Consider the following 23746-nt stretch of genomic DNA (forward strand, 5'->3'; position numbering starts at 1 on the left):
ACCCTAAGACTTTTTGTGCTAGACAAATAAGGCACAGATCCTCAAAGGTATTTGGGTGCCTAACTCCCATGGGAGGATCCAGACCTAAGCCTTTTTTTTTAACTGTTCCCTTAATCAATAAAGTTGTCTAGTCTATAAACAGAAATGTGTATTATTTCTTAAATATTTGAAAATAGTTGAGAACATGCCTTTTTGAGGAAAAATATGCCCTTTGGGGTTTATTTACCACAACCTAAAAAGATTGACTCCCAAGTGCAAATGGTCATTTCTCTCAATCTGGTGAGGGTTATGCCATTACCAGCTAATCTATGAGAACAGTAAATGAGTGCCATTCACCATCAGGAAAAATTTCCAAAGGGAAACTTTGCAAAAAGTTGCAAAAAGAAAGTGCTCACAGATACTTCTTTCAGAGTAGCAGCCGTGTTAGTCTGTATTCACAAAAAGAAAAGGAGTACTTGTGAGACTAAGCAATTTATTTGAGCATAAGCTTTTGTGAACTACAGCCACTTTATGCATCTGATGAAGTGAGCTGTAGCTCACAAAAGCTTATGCTCAAATAAATTGCTTAGTCTCTAAGGTGCCACAAGTACTCCTTTTCTTTTTACGGATACTTCTGTATAAGATACTACCTTGCCAGGCAGCCTGGGGTGCATACAGGAGTACCTCACAATAACACTGACTACTGGTGTGATTCACCTTTATGGGTTAGTTTGCTAGTCAATATTTGTCATTTTCTTTCATTAGCTGATTAAGAGATTTGGATATTTGTAAAGGTCAATTTGCAATAAGTATGTTTTGCTAGACTAAAGGAAATACTAAGTACTATTTATAGTGTAATACAAAAGACATAGTGAATTGCTACTATGTATTTCCCAAAGGAAGTAGCTACTGTGTGTAGGTGTTTCTACTCATTTATTTCAATCTATATTATTTATTATCATAAGCAATTTAGAGAGCTTCCACTGTGGGGAAAGTACAATTATTTCACTCAGCTAGCTGTAGCTGAATTTTCAAGTTTCCTGTAGATTTGCTTAGGCAAATCCCTTGAGTGCCAGCACATATGCACATAAGAGGCCACAAAGTTTACCATAGTATGTGGCAAGCTTGAGTAGGACACAATGACATGCAATATGTATCTGCAGAACAAAATGAAGAGAGTAATATGTTTTACCCTTAGTACACCTCTACCTTTTAGCCAGATGCTTTCCACTCTTTTCTTTGTTTCCAAGTACCCACTTTCTCTTCTCCCCTTTGTGCTTTCCCCAGGTATAACCCCCAACACACATTCACTTCTATCATCAATAGTCTGTCCCTTTCCCTGATCAAGTTCGGCATACAGTCACCAGTAGAGAACACAAACTGAGTCAAATGCCAATGTCCGTTTACAACCATTTGTAGGGTTCTTAGCAAAACAGATAGAATTCCATGAAACAAGGAGAACAGCAATGACCACATCATCTCACACATACAAACTTAAGTTAATACTTTTACTCCTGCCAACCAGTAGTGCACAGTGTTACAATAATGCTTTGTTCATTCTGTGCTGGACAGGCATGTGTTTAGGATGGCTCACCATCATCAATTTACTGAGAATGTTCCAAGTGAGAATGATGACAAAGTGAGAACTGATGTTGGCATTGCCTCTAAAATATATATCAGGGTAGTTCAGGTTTCACCATAATATTATACAATATTGATTGAAAAGAATAAAGGCATGAAGTGAAGATTTCCAACTATGAGCTGGCATGAGTGCCATCTTGTTTGTTTTATATAGACTCACCAGTTTTAGGTATGCAAAGCAGGTATATCTTTTTTGAAAATGTATCTAAATAGGCCCTTCTCTCTCTAATACCATATTGCTTATAGTTTAGGCAAGTAGGCTAGAATCATAGTTCTTGATACTTAGAAAGTCCAAAGGCAAGCAAGAATTATAAAGCTATATGAAATGTAAACTGTTACATTCTCAAGCTGCTGTAGTTTCATCTTTTGCCTAAATGTTACTCCATGCATTATACTTAGCTTTGTAACTATTAGGTAGAAAGTGTTTTAAGAATACTGTATTCATGGATATGTCACTTTAACATGAAACTGAGACAAATGTGCCAGTGGGTTTGGAAACTGCCAAATGTGGACAATCTTGTGTGTGTGAATACTTCATCCTCTTGAAAGAATAAGAAGATAAATACTTGAGTGGTAACAGTGCTAGGCAAGGAAAATGTCCTGGTCTTTGAGAACTATTAACATTTTCCAGTCACGGTGATCTTAAACCCTTGCTTAAACAGCACATTACATCTTATAAATTGAAAGTCTGTTAGCTAATTCTTCACCTCCAGGACTACAATTTCAAGAAGCTTAATTGCTAGGATAAGTCCTGTAAAACATGAACATATGGCATGAATAGTTATCCTGAAGGTTAATCTTCACCAGTTGTATGTGATGTTTTTAAAGTACAATTCAATAACATGCAACCATGATTAAAGGGAGCTCACTGTGGGATACACAGGAGTCATAAGCAGACAAAATTGACTTGGTCAGCAGTTTCTAAGGGAACCAGCATCCCTGGTGTTTTCTGTCTACAACAATGACTTAAAGAATAAGTAATTGTTGGTTTTAAAAATATATGTTTTTAAGTTCATTTCATTGTTTAAGTTCAATTTTATTTGTTAAAAATGTTCAGTCTTCAAGTATGTACCCCTTGTGCCCACAAATATGCATCTTCACCTATTGCACCCTCAGCGACTTACACACAATATGCACAGATGCAGATGTGCATGTTTTACATGTGCATGTGAAAAGTTGCCCCTAAAGGCTCTTTCTATGAATCAATTTTTTCCCCAAAAATGCATCTTCTTGCTGGGAAACTTAACATCATTCTGGGTAAAAATGCTGTAGTTTTACTATGCATATCACTCTTCACTCAGAACCATCCCAGATGAGTTGTACTTTAGACATTAGATTACAGGAAAGTATTAAGGGCTCTATGATATGATGGATTAATGCCCAAGCCTTTCACTGTAGGAGATCTAAGTTTGATTGCAGCAAATTACTAACTGGCATCTGTTTAGGTCACAAACCCATTACAGAAAATATTGTGGGGAGCTTGCACAGACAGTGTGTGCCAGCACTATTCATGTCTCTAAATAGACTCTGCCAGCCTTTCTCTTTCATGGTCAAAAGGGCTAGTGTGATCCTTGGTTGCATTATCAGGTAGATCTCGAATAGGAGGAGGGAGTTTACTTTACCTCTGTTTGGCACTGGTGCTGCTGGAATACTGTCTCCAGTTCTGATGCCCAAAGTTCAAGAAGGATGCTGATAAATTGGAGAAGGGTCAGAGAAGAGCCATGGGAATGACTGAACGTTTAGAAAACCTGCCTTGTAGTTATAGACTCAAGTTGCTCAATTTGTTTGGCTTAACAGAGAAGCTTAAGGAGTGACATGACCACAGTTTGTAAGCACCTACTTCAGGAATAAGTATTTGATAATGGACTCTTTGGCCCAATGGCTGGAAGTTGAAGCTAGACAAAATCAGACTGGAAATCGGGTGTAGATTTTTAACAGGAAGGGTAATTAACCTCTGGAACAATCAACTAAAGATTGTGATGGATTCTCAATCACCAACAATTTTAAAATAGAGATTGGATATTTATATGCTCTAGGAATTATGTTTGGGGAAGTTTTATGGCCTGTGTTACACTGGAGGTCAGATTGGATAATCACAGTGATCCCTCTGGCCTTGGAATCTATGAATCTATGAGTTCTAAAATTTACCTGACTTTTTTTTAAATAATTAAAAAGATGATGGAATATAGGTATGTGTTGCTTTATCTGTCATATTTTATGTCAACCTTTACTGACAGGTGAAACTGCACACCATAATGACTTCCAAGAACCCATACATTTCACCTGGGGTTCTTCACACCAAAAGGTTACTGTCTAAAATGACTGATCATTTGGATCAAGCCACATGTTCTAAAGCAGGGATCATATGTTCCTTGATGGAATGGGGACTTCTGCTTTCTAAAAGCCCTCCTCCCCCTGCAGCCTCAGGAGGAGAAGCACAAGAAAGAATACCCTTAGCCCCTTCAAGGACTCTACATACTCCCCTCTCCTCCCCTCCTTGTGGCTGATTTTGATGGGTTGAACACAAAGGTACACCTTAACCCTAATGCAGTGGTTCCCAAACTTGTTCTGCCGCTTGTGCAGGGAAAGCCCCTGGCAGGCCAGGTCAGTTTGTTTACCTGCCACGTCCTCAGGTTTGGCCGATTGTGGCTCCCAGTGGCCGTGGTTCGCTGCTCCAGGCCAATGGGAGCTGCTGGAAGCGGCGTCCGGTGCATCTGTGATCAGCCGAATCTGCAGACACGGCAGGTAAACAAACTGGCCCGGCCCGCCAGGGGCTTTCCCTGCACAAGCGGCGGAATAAGTTTGGGAACCGCTGCCCTAATGGCTTCCCAGCACCAAACGGAAGGGTTTATGAGCAATTCCCCCAGCTCTGGGGCACCATTTTGTCCTGGGAAGAAAAGATCTCTCACATCCCTCTTTAGGATTAGAGTAGGACTGGGCTTTGGAGCCTTATTGTGGGTATTGTGTTTGTTGTCTTTTGGGGACTGGGAATGTATTTTCTGCTCACTGCCAGTAAAGCATGGGCAGATGGTTAAACCTCCTCCCCCACAAACCTTAGGTGTTCATGTTGATGCACTTTGGCAGGTGCCCAGTGCAGGTGTGATCATTCAGTGGGGTCTAGTTCCCTCATACACTGGAATTTTAAATTAGGAAATTGGATTAGGAAAAGCATCTCCTAAACAAGATGAGGGATGGGACTGGTGCTCCTGTTACAATAGAGAGACAACCCTTGAATGAAGGGAGGAAGGGTCTGTCCTATGGTTCTGGGACCAGGTTAATGGGCTGTCAGCAGCCTTTCCCCAGGTAGTACAAATGACAAAAGGAAGGATGACCTGCACTGGACGAGTTATTTCCAGGAAGTTCCTAGATGTGTTACTTAATAAAGTTACAGCCAAGTTAAACAACATTCCTGGTTTCTTCCCTTTCTTCCTGTGGCGTCCAGGACAGTGATGGTCTGATATATTTCTAGGGGAGTTCACAATCCAAGACTTTCAGACTAGGATGCAAAGTGCCTTTGTAATTTTATAAGGATTTCAGACTAACCAATATAATTATCTTTTACTTTCCCTTCATGAACAAGTTCTCTTTTTAGAGACAAAAGAATTTTCTGAAAACCTCTGAAACTATTAGGTTGTGAGAGGTTAATCCCACCCCTTGATCTCATCCAGCTCTGCAGCAATCCCTTTGAATTCTGAGCTCTGGTTGTAATTTCTTACCTCCAGTTCCCCTGTTTAATCACACAGGCAATTGAAACCTCAGTTTGATGCAGACAAAGTTAGATAGACACTAGTTATAATGTGAATATGATCATTTTTATTTATAAAAACAAATAAACTTTTATTTTTTTAAAAAAATAAAAGGATTATAAACCAGAAATAATACAGTAACCCTTCCTCTCATGTATATACCAACCTCACCCAAATGTAAAACATTAGGTAGTAGTGTTAGTCCAAATGAGCTGCATTATATGATGTGGTGGGTCTCAGACCTTGCTCCATATAAACTTGGCTAGAGCTGGTCAGAAATTTTCCTCTGGAACAATTTTCTGTCAAAAAATGCCAATTCATTGAAATCCAAACATTCTGTGGGTATTGTCAATTTCAATTAATCTTTCAGAGGAAACCAGGCAGCTTTTCTGACAGCTTGTCTGCCTATGCACCTCCCAAGCAGCCCACCTGTAGGGCTACAAGGTCCCTGGCTTGTTGGCCAAATTGCAGAGGCACCAGGGCTGCCAGGTGCTTATTTTGTTTCTGAAACACCAAAATGTTCCAACAGCAGGAATGTTCCAATGTTTCCCAAAATAAATATTGTAGAATTTCACTCCCACAATAGTGTTCAGGGTTTTGGTTTCTTTTCCCAATTTGGGACAATACTTTCCCCCAAACTCATGAAATTTTTCATGGGAGTGAAATTTACTTTCATGGCGACTTTCTCTAATTTTGTTCCTTCTAAGTAAAATTTCAGATTTTCTCTGGTTGAACCCAGGAAATGCTTCACTTTTATGATACTTAATAACATGGATCCTTAAAAATACTCTAAGTGCTACCTCTTCGTAACAAACCGCCTCTTTCAGAATTGGGACTAGAAATCTAGTTGTAAAGCTCTGAAATCTAGGCCTTTATCTCTTAGAGCTCTTCTTCAAGTATTACTCCCACCTTCGTGGGGTCGGCTCTTCGCCACTTTAGTCTGTCTTGAAGCAGTGCGTCAGAAACTCCACAGCTAATCACATCCTTTTGTATGACATTCATCTGTCTAGTTTTGGGCCTTCCAACCCTTCTCGTACCCTACATTTTTAAGTTTAAGAAGCTTGTTTCCTATATATTCTTCTGATCTTATTCTCACATGCCCAAATTATCGAAGCCTGGATTCCCCTCCTCCTCCTCCCACCCCCGCAACCCCCCACCCCCGTAATTGGTACTACCTTGTTATGGGGTATATAAAACCCACATGGGGATAGAAGAAGTTAAGGGGCAGTTCTGGGCCCAAGTTGCCATGGCTCATCGCACCTGCAGAGCCTGTGCCAGTTGGAGGAGGAATTTAAAGGATAACCAGACAGCTCAGAAATGGGAGAATAGCAGATAAGATAGGGGGATGGACTATTGTGAGAACTCTGCAGGAGTCCTTTCTGCAGGGAACAAGGGCTCACAAGCGGCAGCTACCTCAGGCCCCAGAGGAGGGACTAATTTGTCATCAAGGATTAAAGAACCCTTTGCTCTATTTTTTCTTGGATTGTTTGTGAGACTGTGACCACACCCTGGACTGAGAAACTGAGTGGCAGGAAGTGACCCAGGGAAGCTTGATATTGCTGGGTCAGAGCCTGGTAGAGAGGGAGGGCCCAGGCTGCCCTTCCAGCCAGTCACAAGGGCGGCAGCACTCCCTCTCCCCTGCCTCTTTGAGATAAGGGGGAAGGGAGGGTGAAGACATTGGAAGCACTGAAATAAGGGTATGAGGACTTCTGAGGCCCGGGGTTGGGTCAGAAACTCCTTTTTGGATGATGCTGGACATTTATACTTTCTTGGACTCAATTACCCTGGAAAGGTGTAGACGTCAGTAGTGACCTGGCTGGAGGTTTGAGTTGCTATCTATTATCCCTTGCCATGCCAGAGTGGCCATCAGCAGGGGATGCTACAAATGGGAGAGTTGTGACCTAACCACTAGGCCATACCACCAGCAAGCCCAGCCCTGTCACAACACAATTAAAACTTCTGTTTCAATATGTTCACACCTACTTGCTCCAGGCACTTCCATGGTTATAGTATGCCATTGCATCTGAGAGAATTCTTATTTTTCGCGTTGCTTGATGCTTCTGCAACTTCTAGTACTGGTGCCACCATACCCTGGTTTGGTTTTATCATATGGCATGGTTCTCTTGGATTCTGTTAATTCATAAGCCTTTCAAAGTAATTTCTCCATTGTTCCTTTATCTGGTTCTCACTGATTAGTTCACTTCCACTTTCATCTTTAATTACTTTGATCTCACTAATACCTTTTCTTATTTCAGGTCTTTGCCAATCTAAATGTTTCTTTCTCATCCTCCTTCATTTCAAGATTGGCATATAAGCCTTCATTGGGTTTAGCTTTAGAGTCTGCCACCTTTTACTTTTTCTTTATCTTTTTGGCTTTTTGTACCCCTGAAAATCCTGCTGTGGGAGTGTTACTTGCCAAAGTTTAAAACACTTTTTCTTTTCCTTCACAGCCTTTCAAACTTTCTCATTCCACCACCAAATCTCACTGGGTAAAATGGCTCTTGCTTTTGTTTCACCAACAAGTTTCTTTGCACATTCTTGAATTTTGCCTTTACATCTTGAGCAAAAGGAAGTTATCCCTTAGCTATCACCTGTTGAGATGGAAACAGGATTGGCTCCCAAATCATCCACAACAAAAGTCATTAATAAGATTGCTTCATTGCAATTTTTTTATACAAATATATTAGGTTCACAAGTTTTGGAAGGGATTTAACTACAGGAAATTTTGAAGAGATAATGAAAAGTTCTTCTGGAGCTAGAGGAAGATAAGTCAGTTTTTCAAAAATAGGTAACTTTTAATGACCCATAATCCAAAATTTCCTTTAGATTTTGTGTATACATTATCCTTTGTGTTCAGGGTAAAAGTTAGAGTTTTTAAGCCAAGTTCATTTTTCAGACTTAACTGTGAAGAGGTTACAACATCTCCATAATTATTTAAAAACACACCAACATGGAGCAGTGGACCCTGTCTGCCTTTTAATGCATTTAGAAAGATTGCTCCACTGTGAGAAAAACCTTGTTTACTCCATGAAAAAGTTAATGCTTTCTAATAACACATACAACTTCCAGTCTGGGGACCCATTCACTGAATATTTGACTGCAGGAACTAAATCAGCTTTGTTGCAAAGCAACAGATTTCAGTTAAGCAAAAATTCCATTACTGTTGAATTACTTTCCATGTTTCAGGATAATGATGTGTTTAATTTACGGGGGCGCACAAAAATTTTTGATCTGCTTGCAGTTTGAACTTTAGTCAGTCATTTGGTCTCGTTCATTTTATTTTGCTTAATCTTTTTGTGTTCTTTTGGCAAAGCAGGTGCCTGTACTTTTTTTTACAAGTCTATTGTCAATTTTCTAGCACTTAATTGTGATATTTTAGTACTTACAAAGACTTCAGACTTCTGGGTTTTGAAAGGAATAACAGCTTCATTATTTCCAAAATTGTAAAATATGTCACAGATGTCAAGACCCAGAACTTGTTCATGTTTTAAAACAATGTGTAGATCACAAACTAAACAGCATATTTCTGTGTTTGTATTTTCTTGTTTTTCTCTATGCTGTACAGCACCATATAACTGAGCTGTTTTGCTAAACTTTCTTTTAACATATTCAGGAGTTGCCTTGCCTGCTATTTGTCAATCTCCTCTGATTGTTTTCTTTTATCAGTCCAGATTCACTAAACATTTTAGTAATCATTTCTCCTTCCGTGCCAAACTGCAACTATGGTATTTAAAGCTGAACATATGTTAGAGAAGACGCTGTCATGTACTTGAGGATTACAATAGGTCAGAAGAGCTTACTCTGCCCATGTGTTCCAGAATTAAACCAGATGAAGATAACAAGTGTTGTTTCACAATACCATATAGTAATTAGCAGAAGATATACCTACAGTTATCTCTCCTTTTGCGTAACTTTAAATGTACGTATGTGCAGAATGAATGTGTAATGGCGAAAGGGAGAAAATATTTAGTTCCATACATTTGGTGTGACTGTATTACTCATGAGTATTAGAGCAAAGTGGAGGCACAACTGAGTTATGATTAGGTCATCCCCAAAAAAACACACATAGAAAGTGAATTTTTTCTCTGTGTTCGTTATTCTGGCTGTGTGGAGTAGAAATTTTGTGAGATGAAACAATACCTACATGTACTGTGCCTACTACAACTTGCCGGAAATTAGTTTCCTTACAATTCTGTATGGTGCAGGAAGTCACTGTTTGTTCCCCCTTCCTCTTATGGAAAAATGTGGGTGATTCCACTGTCTAAAGCTGAAGATTTTCTGATATCTGTGCATATCATTGGAGACCAGCCAGAAGAAAATGTTTGCATGTGGAGTAGAAGAAGGCCACTGGTAGATCTCCTCCAAAAGTACATCTGAGGTTGGTATAAGTAGCAAACAGCAGGAAGAGCACCTTGTTTCTGCACAGCTGCCCACACTCCAGATTCCCTGTAGCTTCTTGATAATATAGCTTCTTCACAGCTCCCATGCTTATGCCAGCTCTGGAACTTCCTTTAAAAGGGAGGGGTCCACTGCACCTAGGGGGTAATTGGCACAAGCTACAGCAACTTTGGTCTGTAATATGCACCAGTTTTCCCCAGAGATTTGGAGGAAGCAGAATCTGGAGGAGTCCTACCTGCTGTCTTCCCTATCACACACTCCCTGACACAACCCCTATCCGCCAGTTTTCTTATATGCCTGGGTTTCTTTTGTTGTAAATATATTCATGTAAAATGCCTACCTTTCTGAACTCAGTACTTTTTATTGCTGAGGTTACCAAAAGATTCTAAATCCCAGATTACAAGTATGCCTACTATGTTTCCTGTTTATTTCACATGAAGATCTGAAGCCATTTGTCTGAATTTATTTAAGGTGTACGTAAGTTTGATTCCTAGTGACTGACAGCTAGAAAGTAAACGCTTAAATTGGCTTTCACATAGACTACTAGTAATGTAAACCAGGCATAAAAAATTCAGAAGTCATAGCAAATTAAATAGTAATCTGTTCCTCCCGATTTTAAAGATTTGCTTAAGCTGTCATTCTAATCATCTACATTTCTTCAGTCAGCATTAACATTAAAAGCCTGTATTTTATTAATTATCCAATGGATGCCTGAATTCCCCCCCCCCTTGAGTAAACCCTTTCACCCTGGATATTCTGTGCTATTGCAGGATCTATGTGTTTTTTGTTTTGAGAAAATGTGATGATAAAACACTAAAGAAACATTCTCAAAAAAGATGGAACCCTCAAAGAAATATTTTTTTAAAAAAGATTGGAAATAAACCAAAATATTATGAAAATTACTCTAAATTACTGATAATAGGCCACATTTTGACATACTCTCACCCTGTGCAAACTTACTGAGGTCTGCACAAAATTTGGTTCATGTCATCAAGGTGTGAGTACATGGGCATCCACGGAGTGGGCAGAAGGAGTCTTTTGTCACTGTTACTGATTTCATGCTTGCTTAGTTATCATGAGGCCAACTGATTTAAATGAAATCACAAACCTCTAAAAATGACCTAAGGTATCTCATCCAAACCCCTGTATGCCATGATTTTAAGATCTAGAATCTCAGGCCCTTTCAGGGTTCAGAATGAGTGCTAAGTGGGAAGCAAGAAATCTTCTTGTTCCAATGGGATAAAGCTCTATTTGTTAGCACTGTTGGTTTCTAGGATATTGTTTAGATAGATTGTTTTAAAGGGCAATTGTTTGTAGTTGTCCAGGGGTTAAAATGTTAGGATATGGACTGGACCTTGATTCCTGGGCAGAAGGCAGCAGAGCGGAATCAAAGATGCATAATACATTAAATAAAAACTTTGGACAATCTTAGGAGAGCCTGATCCTGTAGTGTAATCACTCCTGTTGGCTTCAAAAATCTTTGAGGGCATTCAGCATCTCTCTGGAGGAACTTGGCACCTACAGGATTGTTCATTACAAAACAAGATATTTTCAGTTCACTTTTAACATGAAAACTACTAGCAGTTTTGTTTGTGTAAGAAAGCAATATTTGGGCCTGATTCACTAGTGTGTTACATCAATTTTAATTTTTAGCATGTGCCTTAGTGCTTTTCTGAATACAGATGGTCTTAAGCACATGTTCAAGTACTTTCCTTATTCAGGGCCAAGATTTGGAGCCACCGCTTTAGATACAAATCAATGTATTTTTGCATTAAAAAGGCATGGAACCACTCTCCCCACCCCACATCATCATCATCATCATCATCATCTTCTCATCCAAAAACATCTTTACAGACACGGGAAGCAGTATAGCATCACCATCCATTCCTGTACATGATTTGTTCCTCCATTTAGCCCAGCCAAGTCATGCCCCTGCATCTGATATCCTGCCATCTAGTCAATGGTTGACCTTTAGATCTACTGTCATTGGTTTCATTTTCATTATTTTCTTTGGCATCCTATCATCTGTTTGTCTTCTACAATGTCCCTACCATTGTAATCTTTTTGATTGCAGCCAATCCCATACTCCGATTTCACAGAGGAGCCTACTCTCCTAACTTCTTCATTTGTCTTAAAATCATTCCATTTTACATCTGCCATCTTCCGAAGAACTCTCATTTCTACTATCTACAGTTTTCTGATGTCTGTTTCATTTAATGTAGCTGTTTCCAAAGAGTAATACTGTTTTGATAATATTATGTTTGGTTCCGGGTGAAAAAGTACCAGTCCATAATTTCATGCAGCACTTGTAACAAAGTACATCTCCTTTTAACCTTATCTTTGACGGAACCTTCAGCACTGATCGAGCTTCCTAGGTACATATAAGATTTTACTTGTTCTGTGACTTTGCTGCTTCATTTCAATACTTTATCTCTTGTTCCTTTTCCAAGATACAATAAATGACAAGAAGACAAAGTGGTTGTAAATTCAAGTCAACTGCACCAATTTCCCAAGAATAGCAAATAGTATAATTAATTCAAACATGTCTGCCAGTTGTACAATGTCATCTGCAGAAGCTAAAGAGTTTAACTCTTTACCCAAAGTCACACCGTCCCACTCTATCACTCTTAATGTACAGTTTAAGAACGTGATGAACACGGCAATTCCATGCCCCCTTGTCTTAAACCAAACTTTGATTTGAACCAGTTACTTAATTATCCACCAGTTCTTACAGTACTACAGGAGTCATTTTACGTAACTTTTATAATTGCAGTTATCATATCTGGAACTCCATGTGATTTTATTACTTTCTATAATGCTTCCCTCCAAACTGATTCAAATGTCTTAGTGAAGTTGATGAAAACTGCAAACATCTTTAATCCCCATTCTCACTTCCCCTGCTCTGCTCCCCACCCTATCAGCTGTCAGAGTGTGAATATCAGAACAATGGAACTTCTGCCTGATCTGAAGCCACACTGTTCCTTCTCTATTACTTCCTCTAAAACTGGCATTAATCTGTTGCCAGCTATTTTCATCATGATTTTTCCTAGTACTGATAATGATCTTACAACACTGTAATTATTCTAATCAGCAGGATTTCCTTTCTTCGGGATTCGTGGAACTATTGAATTTAGCGAGTCACCCAGTACCTTCTCTTGCTCCTATGCCTTCTCATATATGTTTTTCCTAATACTTTGATAACACTTGTCCAGTTGGCTTTTAGCAGCTCACCTGTAATACTGTCTATTCCTGCAGCTTCACCATTTCTTCTTATTTTTCTATTTCTTTTTCTGATGGTGGTTCAATGCTGAGATACATTTTGTCTTCCAAACTGCCCTGTTCATCTAGCATGTCTAGAATGCTTGCATCTGGATGAACTTCAGGGTTCTGCACTTTGGCAAAATGATTCTTCCATATTTTCAGTACCTCTTTGGCATTTGTTGGCAGTTCACCAGTGATCATTTTTGCCACTTGCATCATTGGCCTGATTGTGCTTCCACACAATTTAACTTCATTTTCATATCTTGTTTTCTTGGTGTCTTGTCTAGTTGTTGAACCTCTTCTTTCCAGAACTTTTGCTTGTCCAATTTTTGTGATTCCTTCACCGTATTGTGCAAATGCTTTTACTACTTCTGCTTTCCCAGCAGTCTTGGCTTGTTTATACTTTTCCTACAGTATTCTTGTTTTGTTTTTTTTTCCAGGTTTTCATTGTTTACTTAGGCCTTCCAATAACTTCCTGTATTTTGTATCACTTTCTTGAATATTTTCCATCCAGTCTGTGGTGAGATTTCTTCGTCATCACAAATCAGTGGTCTGAAATGTTCTCTAAGTGTCCACTGATATTCCTTCCTCACAGAACTATCCTTTAACTTATCAAGATCAAATTTAGCTTTAGTTACAGCCATCTTTTTCTTGGACTCTAACTTCATCTGAATCTTTTCCATTAGTAGACATGATCACTGCCACACTCGGTACTCCTATAGATTCTTAACATCCAACAGTGACCAGTGACTTTTACTGAAAATAATGTGGTCAATCTGGGTTTTAGTTTAACTGACTAGTGAGTTCCGTATAACCTTGTGTATATCTTTGTGAGAAACCACATACCACCAATAATCAGACTGTGCATCTCACACCAAGTTTTTAATCTTTCCCCATTATCCCCAGTGCTATGTGGTCCAACACTGTTCATTTGCTTACCATGTCATGTACCACCCTTTTGCATTTGTATCTCTCTTTATTAAAATTCTATCATGACCAGGAATCTCATCTACAATGCCACCTAACTGTTGATAAAATCCTTTTGTCTCTTCCTCTTCTGCTGTTTTTGTTGGTGCAGAACAACAGGTCACAGTTATGCATAATTTATTGTAGGCAGTAGTAAATCTTGCTATGAAAATCCTCTCAAATGTCAGTTTCCAGCTGCTCACTGAAGTCACTGTTCTCTTGTCCACTGCTATAGCAACCCCATCCCTGTGCTTCGCTTGTCCACCTGAATGTCACATGTAAAGGAAAGTATAATTTCCAACTGTGAACTCTCCTGTATCCAGCCAATATGTCTTCTGTATGGCAGCTAAGGAAACCTACAACTTCCTTTATTCTTCTGCTACTGAGTCTGGACTGGAGTGAATAGAGTTCTAACATTTCAGCTCACAGTACATGTGATATGTTTAGCAGTTACCTGAAATCCATGACCATTTCCATTTTCTAGGCTTGACAGGCCTGGGTCAAAATCCATATAAGTCAGTCTGGTTTGCTGTACTATAACAAATAAATTTCAGGTATAATGGCTTGTTAATCCACCCTATCCATCTCATGGGAATGCCATGTGATAGCTTGCTGGCCTGCTAGAAATAGGTATCAATGGTTCCACATTAGTCTGCTTGCCTTCCAAAGCTAACGAGCTTAGACTGCTTGGATTTTAATCAGTTTTTCTTCTGCTAGACAAACATATATCTTTAAATGTATATCTTTCAGGTAAGAGACATATCTTTAAAAGTACTAAAAAGAAAATCATAAGAGGCCACATTTTTAGCAGTGTGTGGGGACTTCGTTAGCTTTCATTAATCACAGCAGGCCCTTATGTGCTGCATTGCACCACACTGAAAATATAGTCCTGGGAGTCATTCCTGAAATTAGATGTAGGATTTGAAACTGCATTTGGTAATAAGAGTAGCATTTCCCAGTGAGTTGATCTTAATGTTTTATTACAATGGCACTTCACTTAAACTTTGATGTACATCTCCAATTTTGTACTTACAGTAGATTTTCATATAACGTTATTGTCAATAATTCATGGTTATGGTGTAGCTAGCTATTTCATAACTCATGTTCCTACTTCTTATACATTCTTGCTTATTGCTGGACTGTTGCTTATTCAAATCCCATGATTAATTTATGTGCATTAATTAGTACGTTTTAAGACAGATTAAGTTTTATAGCAACCTTATTGCTTAATTCATTTTATAGACAATTATACAGAAATACACTGGATTTAATTCTTGTGATATTTCAGAAGATATTCCTGCTCTGCAGCTCACAAAAATCCAGTAATAAATGTTATTAAAGAATATATGTTAGATAGCTCTAATAAAATATGTTTAACTGGCTTGCACCTTTTTGATATCACAATATCAGTCATGCCTTGAGATGCCAGCTAGCTTTAAAAAATTTATTTTTCAAATGACTTAACTGTAAAACACTAAATTACATGTAATGTGATTAATATAGTAATTTTTTCTTCCTGTTAATGTTGTCCTGCCCCAGAAACTGTCCTGGGATCTGTTCTGATATAGTTGATAAAGTGAAATTGTTCATAAAGTGATATTTCATAAAGTGAAACAGTTCTATGTTTCCAAAATTAAGAAATATTCTTTATATTGGTTTGTGTTAACAAAGATGCTACATTACGTTTAGAAGAAGGGAGGCAGACTAGATATACTATTAACTATTATTATTATTTTATTTTATTATTATATTTTGTAGATAATTTATGAAACTATCAGGACACTGGTCCTTTAGGCACATGCATGCCCTGTTACAAGATGCTAGAATTTGGAGAATTTTCGTTTCCAGCTTGAGTACGTGACAGAAGTACTAGGTGACTTGGGATCATGTGGTTGCCTTTGTAAAGAAAAACTCTTAGTTTAATCTAGGAGAGTCCAAAGTCAGGAAAATTGCTAGGAAGCTGCCACCTCCCAGGTCATCAGAGGGCAGGAGGCCTGGAGTCGTACAAGTGACTATGAAGCCCAAGGAGAAAGGCCAGAAAGAACTTGAAGCTCAGACAACAAGGGTGAAGCTTTAGCATGGATAATTTTTGTCTTACAATATTAATAAACCTGACTCCCAAAAAATGAGTCGTGAGTTTTAAACACTACTTTTGTGGTGTGTGAGTACCTTAAGGGTACTGAAGAAGGGGAAACTGAGGCACTGTTCACTTGACGAGGGCCTGGAAATGGTTACTCTGTAATAACATTATTTCAATAACATCAATAACATATTTTAATTTCTATGTTTTACATGGTTAAATTATTGGTATGAGTGAAAAGGTTGGTTATCACTCCTTCCTGTGGGAATGTAGTAGTAGTACAAAAATAACTTTCTAATCTGAAAGCAGTACAAATATTTTTTTCTCTTTGTGGGCCCTATTCGAGATTCTCTACTCAGATACAACTCCCAACTTCTTCAGTGATAGTTTCGCCTGAATAAGTAGCCCTGAAGGATGGCTTGATCCAGAAAAGTACTTACGTGTTGGCTTGCCTGATCCTGTACGTTGCTGGGCCTCTGATGAGGTGTCCTCAACTTCTGTTTACTTCACAGGGAATTGAGGACTCTCAGTACTTTGCAGGGTTAAATCCATTGATAGAAGATAATGATGATTTTTAATAACAATAGCAACATTTATCAAGTGTCTCCTTTTAAATACTTGTAGTTAGTGTTATGGGATTTCCCCTCCCTTGATTGTCTTGGAGAGTGTATGGCAGGCACCAGAGGGGCCAGAAAGGAGTAAGCTCCAGTAGGTGAGGCAAGAAGTAACTGGGGCCTGGACACAGGTGCTGGTTGGGGGAATGGAGACAAATAAGCAAATTATGGAGAAAGAAGTGACAGGATTTATTGCAACTCACATCATCTTTTAAATTTGTCCTTAAAATTCACCTCTGCTCTGATGCCTAAAAATTACTGAATGGTGACTGGGGAGCTGGTGTGCTGTGATTGCAAGTTATTATGTTAATCATAATTGTATAACATTTTGTGCTGTGCTCCTCCCTTGCCCTCCCATCTGTCTGCACTATCTACTTGTCTCTTCTCATATACTTACTGTAAGCTCTTTGGGCCAGAGACCATTTTTTCCTTCATGTGTATGTGTAGTGCCTAGTCACAAGGCACTATCACAATACAAATAAATAACACTGATGACAATAATAACAGTAGTGACAGCATTGATATGATGTGAGAGTGGAGTAAAAAATCTAAAACCAAATCTCCAAAGCAGAGAGAACATCAGGGTTTTTTGCTAAATTTAGTGCCGCTAGATTTAAATTCTGCCAGATTCAGGACTGTCTGCAGGAATCTGCTGAGTCTTGTGTGATTCAGGTTTAGCATTTTTTTAAAATTTAAACAGAATCTATTTGCATTCAGAAATACTTACCAGAGCTTGCAGTACAAATTCTCTCACTCAGTACAGCATTGCCATACTTTTCAGCAATTAGCTTTGTAGCATCATCAGAGACCCTAATGGTAATTTTTAGCATTGTATACGAGATGTGTAATAGTTAAAGTTCATGGAAAATGTACTAAACTTAATTATGAAATATATTCAGGGAATCTTGGGGGAAAATCCTGTGGTCCTCTGACAAATTATAAGAAGAACATTCTTCAGAAACAACTGCTTTTAAAGCAGAATTCAAATCTGGGAACTTCGCCTGACCATGAAAAACTATATTTATCACCACAAATATAGCATTTATGTCTAATGCAACTGACGTAGTCACCAAATTAAAAAGGACTAAAATTTGTGGTCCTTAATCAGGCAGAACTTCCAGTGAAAGTGCTGAGAGTTCTGGTTGGTTGAGGGCTGCAGAATTTGGCCCCATGTTACTATTTATCCAGAGAAAGTGTCTTCATGTGTAATTTCTTCTTATTTCTCAGCAACTACACAAAAGTCAGTGGATGTGAGCTGGTCAGTCAGTTACAAGGGAGTGAAAGTTGTCAGGACTCAATATGAAATTGCAGCTGTAACTTATTATTGCCAAAAGCATCTTACCTTGGAACCATTGCTGCATCCCTGACTCATGCAAGTACTCTTATTAACTTCAACTGGATTACTTTCATGAATAAAGAATACACATGTGAAAAAAGAGTAGTGGAATTGGGCCCTTAAATCCACCAAAGGATGGAATGTAAGATCAAGTCTCAGAATCCATCTTCAGTTCCCTTCTGTTTGCCATCAGTTCACCACTAGTTAAAGATTGCTGAAGTACTCAAGATCGACAGGGTGTATTACAGAAATACTTCAAAGATTCCTGGATGACTGAAAATGTTATGAGATATAGGCAATGTCATAACTTCCAATGACTGCAGTAGGGTCAGGATTTCACCCACAGAACTGTATTCTGCTTTACCAATTAAAATTCCACCTAGATCAAAAGTGTCCAGAACTTTGCTAGACAATGCTTTGTGTGCAATACATTGGTGGTCTCAATCCAATTTTTAATGGACAGATATCACCATTACAAAAGCATTATTCAATTTGGCACTAATTTTCGTCCTTTTTGACCATTTCACTTAAGAGGCCAAGGATTTAATAACTGTGTAAGTCAGTGGTTCTCAAAGCCAGTCTGCCGCTTGTTCAGGGAAAGTCCCTAGGGGGCCAGGCCAGTTTCTTTACCTGCTGCGTCCGCAGGTTCGGCCGATCGTGGCTCCCACTGGCTGCAGTTCGCCACTCCAGGCCAATGGGGGCTGTGGGAAGCGGAACGGGCCAAGGGATGTGCTGGCGTTCCTTCCCGCAGCCCCCATTGGCCTGGAGCGGCGAACTGCGGCCAATGAGAGCCGTGATTGGCCGAACCTGCAGACGCGGCAGGTAACCAAACCGGTCCGGCCCGCCAGGGGCTTTCCCTGAACAAGCGGCAAACCGACTTTGAGAACCACTGGTGTACGTAACAATACCATTTCTCTCTCTCTCTTAGTTAGTCCCATCAGATTAGTGCTGAGATACATTGAAGGATCATTGTGGGGAAACTTGTGTTGTATTTCTTCATTCTGTGAATAAACCAAGGGCTTAAATTTCCAGTGCTCTCTATCCATCACCTTTAGCAAGCATTACATTTACTTTTAAAAAGATGGACTTCAAGCTTTTACTGTGAACTGACTTTCTTTTCCTGGTTGAATTATACTATTAACACTATTTGAATATGATTTATCCTAGATTAATTTTTCTAGTATGTCTAAAATACCTAATCATCTGTGAAACATAACAACTTTCAACTTTGCATTTCATTAACTGTCAGGTGACTGAGTCAATTAAATGTATTTGGAATGATTGTACCCGACACATGCAATAACTAAGGACTCTGTTTCATTTAATGTAGTAATAATAAACATTCCGTGAGCAATATTTCAGCAGTCAAGAGCACTTATTGTAGCCTTTTCGATCGGTAAGTATTTGGCTAAATGACATATCTGAAAACAGGGTACAGAATGAATCAGACTAAAATTCCTGGCTGAAAGTACATTATTGGCAAAAAAGAATTACTCAGTACATAGCATAAAAAGAAATGCATTGTGTAAATCAGTGTTGTCAAACACACACCCTTTGAGCTGGCAGACTTTAAAGTGAAACTTATGGAATTCTTTGTTAAGTTTCACTTTGCAGTTCTTTCACTCCCTTCCTTTGTGCTTTATGCACAGTTCCTTCATGTAATTTGGTGTTTTTGGCAACTGTCCAGTTGGAGAGTTCATCACAGATTCTTCCTTTGAGGCAGGAGGATACTGCACCAGCCTGTAATAAGAGTTTAAACAGTGAGAAATATAGAATTATTGTTTCATAGACAAAAAGGGGAAGGACAGATTCAGAAAGTGATTAGATTAGTTGGCACAATAAATGTATTTGTTCCTTGCCCCAGAGTGAGTATAATAATCCCGGTGAAGCTAATATGATTTAGGCCCCTTGTTAACATTTTCTGTGTCTTAGCTTGCATTTGACAGAGGAAGGGGTTCACAGAGTAGATACTTGCAGATTAAACATGAGCTGTCCACTCATTATTTCTCATTTGTTCAAATCCAGCAAAGATTAGTACTTAAAAACAAGACAAAACATAGGTTAAATGAGTTCAGTCCAGTTTCTTATAAACCAGTATCCACATCACAGTAAACACTATCTGATTTGGCACTAATTGGCATCATTGTTGGTAGTTCCGTCAAAGAAATCAGGTTTGAATGAGTCTGGAAATTGAACTAACCCTCCAGCCCCCAGAGAAGATCACTCCAGGTCAGGATTGTGACATACTGAGACAGTGAAATGAAGGAAACTAACATTCCACTGCCTCTGCTTTATTTGTTTTGTGGATAAATAAATTGTGGGCTTGAGTCTCCAAGGCTGTCAATGTGCCATCTATGACAGACTTCCATTAGAGAAAAAGAAAAATCAACCACATGTTCAAATTTGGCCTGATTGTTACAAACAAGGCTTTCTATGTTGTTTCCAGTTTATCTTTATGCACAGAACTTACACTATAGAATATTTCTTGAGTAAGATAAAGACTGAAAACTTTTGTGTGTTTGTGTGACTTGTACTTTGTACTCAGATGGCCTACTTTAAAAACAAACTAGCCCTGTTCTTTACATAAAATTGGCTTTGCAGCTCTCGAAGCTGGGACATGCAGGAGTGTTAGATTATAAATGAAGAGTGGCATATCTAGGATCGGTATTGTTGTATTTGTAACCTCTAGCATTTTAAATCCCATTTCCCCCCAGGATCTCCTGCCCTTACTGGCACTGGAACTATTGCTGTCATAGTGGATGATGTCAATGACAACATTCCTACATTTGCCTTTAAGATGTATTCCACCACCATTCCAGAGGATGCACCTACAGGGACGGATATTTTGCTAGTAAACTCTTCAGATGCCGATGCTTCAATTAATGCAGTTATCAGGTATGGCCTTTACCTTTGATGGATTTAATGCTGCTTGATATATCACATGAAGATGAAGGTTTTTCCTTCTGCTCATCACCACCACCTAAATACTAAAGACAAACAAGGACGGTGGTTTGTACGTGGCAGTACTGTTTAATCAAACCTGGGATTGTTAAAAATCTTCTAGGGTGGTAATCTGAAGACATGATATTGCAATTTATTTTTAAACTCTGCAAAGTTAAAAGCAAATTGAATTTAAACTGACCTGAGTTTAACTGATTTCTAAAACTTTGGATCCCTCTAAACACAGAGAAATATGGATAAAGCAGCTATATTTAGCAGACTGCCTAAAGATCATAAATTGACCAAATGCTGTAGGTTGGACTAGTACATAACAGTAATATGTCAAATAAAATTAAAATGAATGGGACCATCCGTGATGAAATGGAACAGAGATAGAGAGTTTGTTACCTCACCTTTAAAAAAGACTATACAGGTCCAATTCAGCTCTCAGCTGCGCAAGTGTAGCTCCCTCTGATGGGACACAATTGGATATAAAGGTTGTAATTAAGAAGGCTTAATTAATTAGTGCTTCTAAAGTATTTTTATATTCATTAATGGAAGTCACTAAAAAAGTAGAAACTATTGTTCCTGAAGATTGACTAGATCCAGAAGTTTAAATCTGATGACCTTTGAAATTGGGGAGTAATTTGGATTTCAGAACTCATATACTAACTCAACTCAATAACTAGTGCTGGGGTTGATTGTAAAATTGTATAGGTTTGTTGTTCAGTTCTGGTTTGGATTCAGCCAGAATCTCACAAGAATAGTTGGTTTCTGCACTGTGGAACTGAAACCCTAGCCCGATTCAGCTTTGATCTTAATTACCAAACCTTAAACTTAGTTAGATCCACATCAAAATGGCACTTCCTCAGCCACGTCTAATTTTAGGGTCAGATTTTCAAACTTGGGTGTTTAAAGTCAGGCATTCAAGTACCATTCCCACTAAGCCTAAATATGGATCTAGGTGCCTAATTTTATAGCTCCAAGCTTGAAAACTGGATTCAACAGGAGGAAGAAGAAGAAAGACTTAGCAATTAGATGTCAAGTATCAGGATGTAGCCATGTTAGTCTATATCCACAAAAACAACAAGGAGTCTGGTGGCACCTTTAAGACGAATAGATTTATTTGGGCATAAGATCTTCTCCGTGCATCTGAAGAAGTGTTTTTTTACCCACAAAAGCTTAAGCCCAAATAAATCTGTTAGTCTTTAAGGTGCCACCAGCCTCCTTGTTGTTTTTTTAGCAATTAGAATAACCTCCAACATGCAACTTATAAACATCTCTGTATATTGCAGCAGATATACAGGCCATTTAATGATGAAATTGGTTCTAGATGCAGAAATATCATTACCCATCTTGCAGTCTCATTTATATATGTTCTTGTGATGAAATCCTTTGATTTGTTGCCAGTGGAGTCCTGGTTTCACTGAGCAAATACATGGGCAACTACTGCGCTTAGTTTGGAGATGAATAAGCAAAACAAATACTGCAAAAGGTAAATTGTTTTATCCCATTCAGAAAAACTGATGAAAAGGGAGAGTTTGGCAGTTTTCTTTTATGTGCCAAATGCTTTGTATAGCTCTACTGGCACAATCATGTCTCTTAACTGGGCAAATTCCTACTGTTGAGCTCTGGCAATAAGCATTTTCAGAGACAAGAATAATGAAGATGTTAAGTGTCAGTGACAGGCTCAACATTACCCACTGAGGACTGATGTGTAATGGAATGGAAGGCAGTCTTGTATTAGTTATTAATCACTCCTTACTATTGAAGAAGACCAGGGGTAATCCTTTCCCTTTTAACTTTTGTGAATGTAAACACTGATATCTATGTTCCCTAAAATACACAACATGGGGATAAAAAAATTGTCTCAATGTCATTCACTTTTGCCATTTCATCTACTTTTCGTCTTCAAAGTACAGAATAAAATTGCTGTGGTCATAAATATAAAGATACAGAGAACTAGATTGTAGAAAAGTAAACATGTACAAAATATTATATTTCCTTTTTAACCTGCTTGAAGCCTAGAATAGGAACTTAGCTTCTTTGGCATTTTTAAAGTCTTGAAAGGCATCCAGATATAATATTTATAAAATTTGCAACAATTAAGCTTTTAATTCCATGCAATCTTACAACAAGAAACCGATTTTGGAAAGCCTTATTATCATACAAAAAGGGATCTTTGCAAAGCAAAGATTATAGTGTTTATGTCTGGTGATCAGAAATTATCAAAGTGCCTTCAGATGTCTTTAAAGTAATACGAACTGTTTTGGAGGACTTCTTTATCAGCCTTTATCATTTTATCCACTGTCATCTCAAAGTGGAATAGTAAAGAGAAATGGTTCTTTCAAGAGTAGCCATTTAAAACAAAATTATTTGTTTGGGTTTTTTTTTTTTAGTCTTAGGATAAACTTTGCTTTTCTTGGGTGTTATTTGTCCAGATTCATCATTCAAAATAATACATGTATTAATAGTGTATACAATTACATAGGACTTGATTTTACAAAACTCTGGCAGAAGATATAAAGTATTAAATATATAGGGCCTGCTTTTCAGAGGTGCTAAGCACCCAAAGTCTTCAGTAAATTCTGTTAAAGTTGTGAGTTCTGAGCACCTCTGAAAATTGGATCTTTAATTTCCAAGACTATTGTGCCAAATTCTGAATCAAGAGTCCCACATGAAGCTAAAAAAATAGACCAAGTTATGCAAAAATCAGATAAATCTCTGGGAGAGGTAACCTGATGATATATATGCAAATCCTAAGCATTGCTCTTTTTCTCCTGTT

The 23746-nt window shown here is 38.4% G+C and overlaps 1 protein-coding gene across 1 annotated transcript in view; it reads left to right on the forward strand.

The window, feature by feature from the left end:
* FAT4 (FAT atypical cadherin 4) overlaps positions 1-23746 on the forward strand; it is a 233508-nt gene that overhangs the window by 153195 nt on the left and 56567 nt on the right. Inside the window, exon 7 of the mRNA XM_084627409.1 lies at positions 20736-20916. Coding sequence (XP_084483535.1) covers positions 20736-20916 — 181 coding nt within the window. The remainder of the gene's footprint in view (positions 1-20735; positions 20917-23746) is intronic.

This window comes from Lepidochelys olivacea (assembly GCF_965140295.1).
Source record: "Lepidochelys olivacea isolate rLepOli2 genome assembly, chromosome: 4".
In the NCBI taxonomy this organism is placed as follows: Eukaryota; Metazoa; Chordata; order Testudines; family Cheloniidae; genus Lepidochelys; species Lepidochelys olivacea.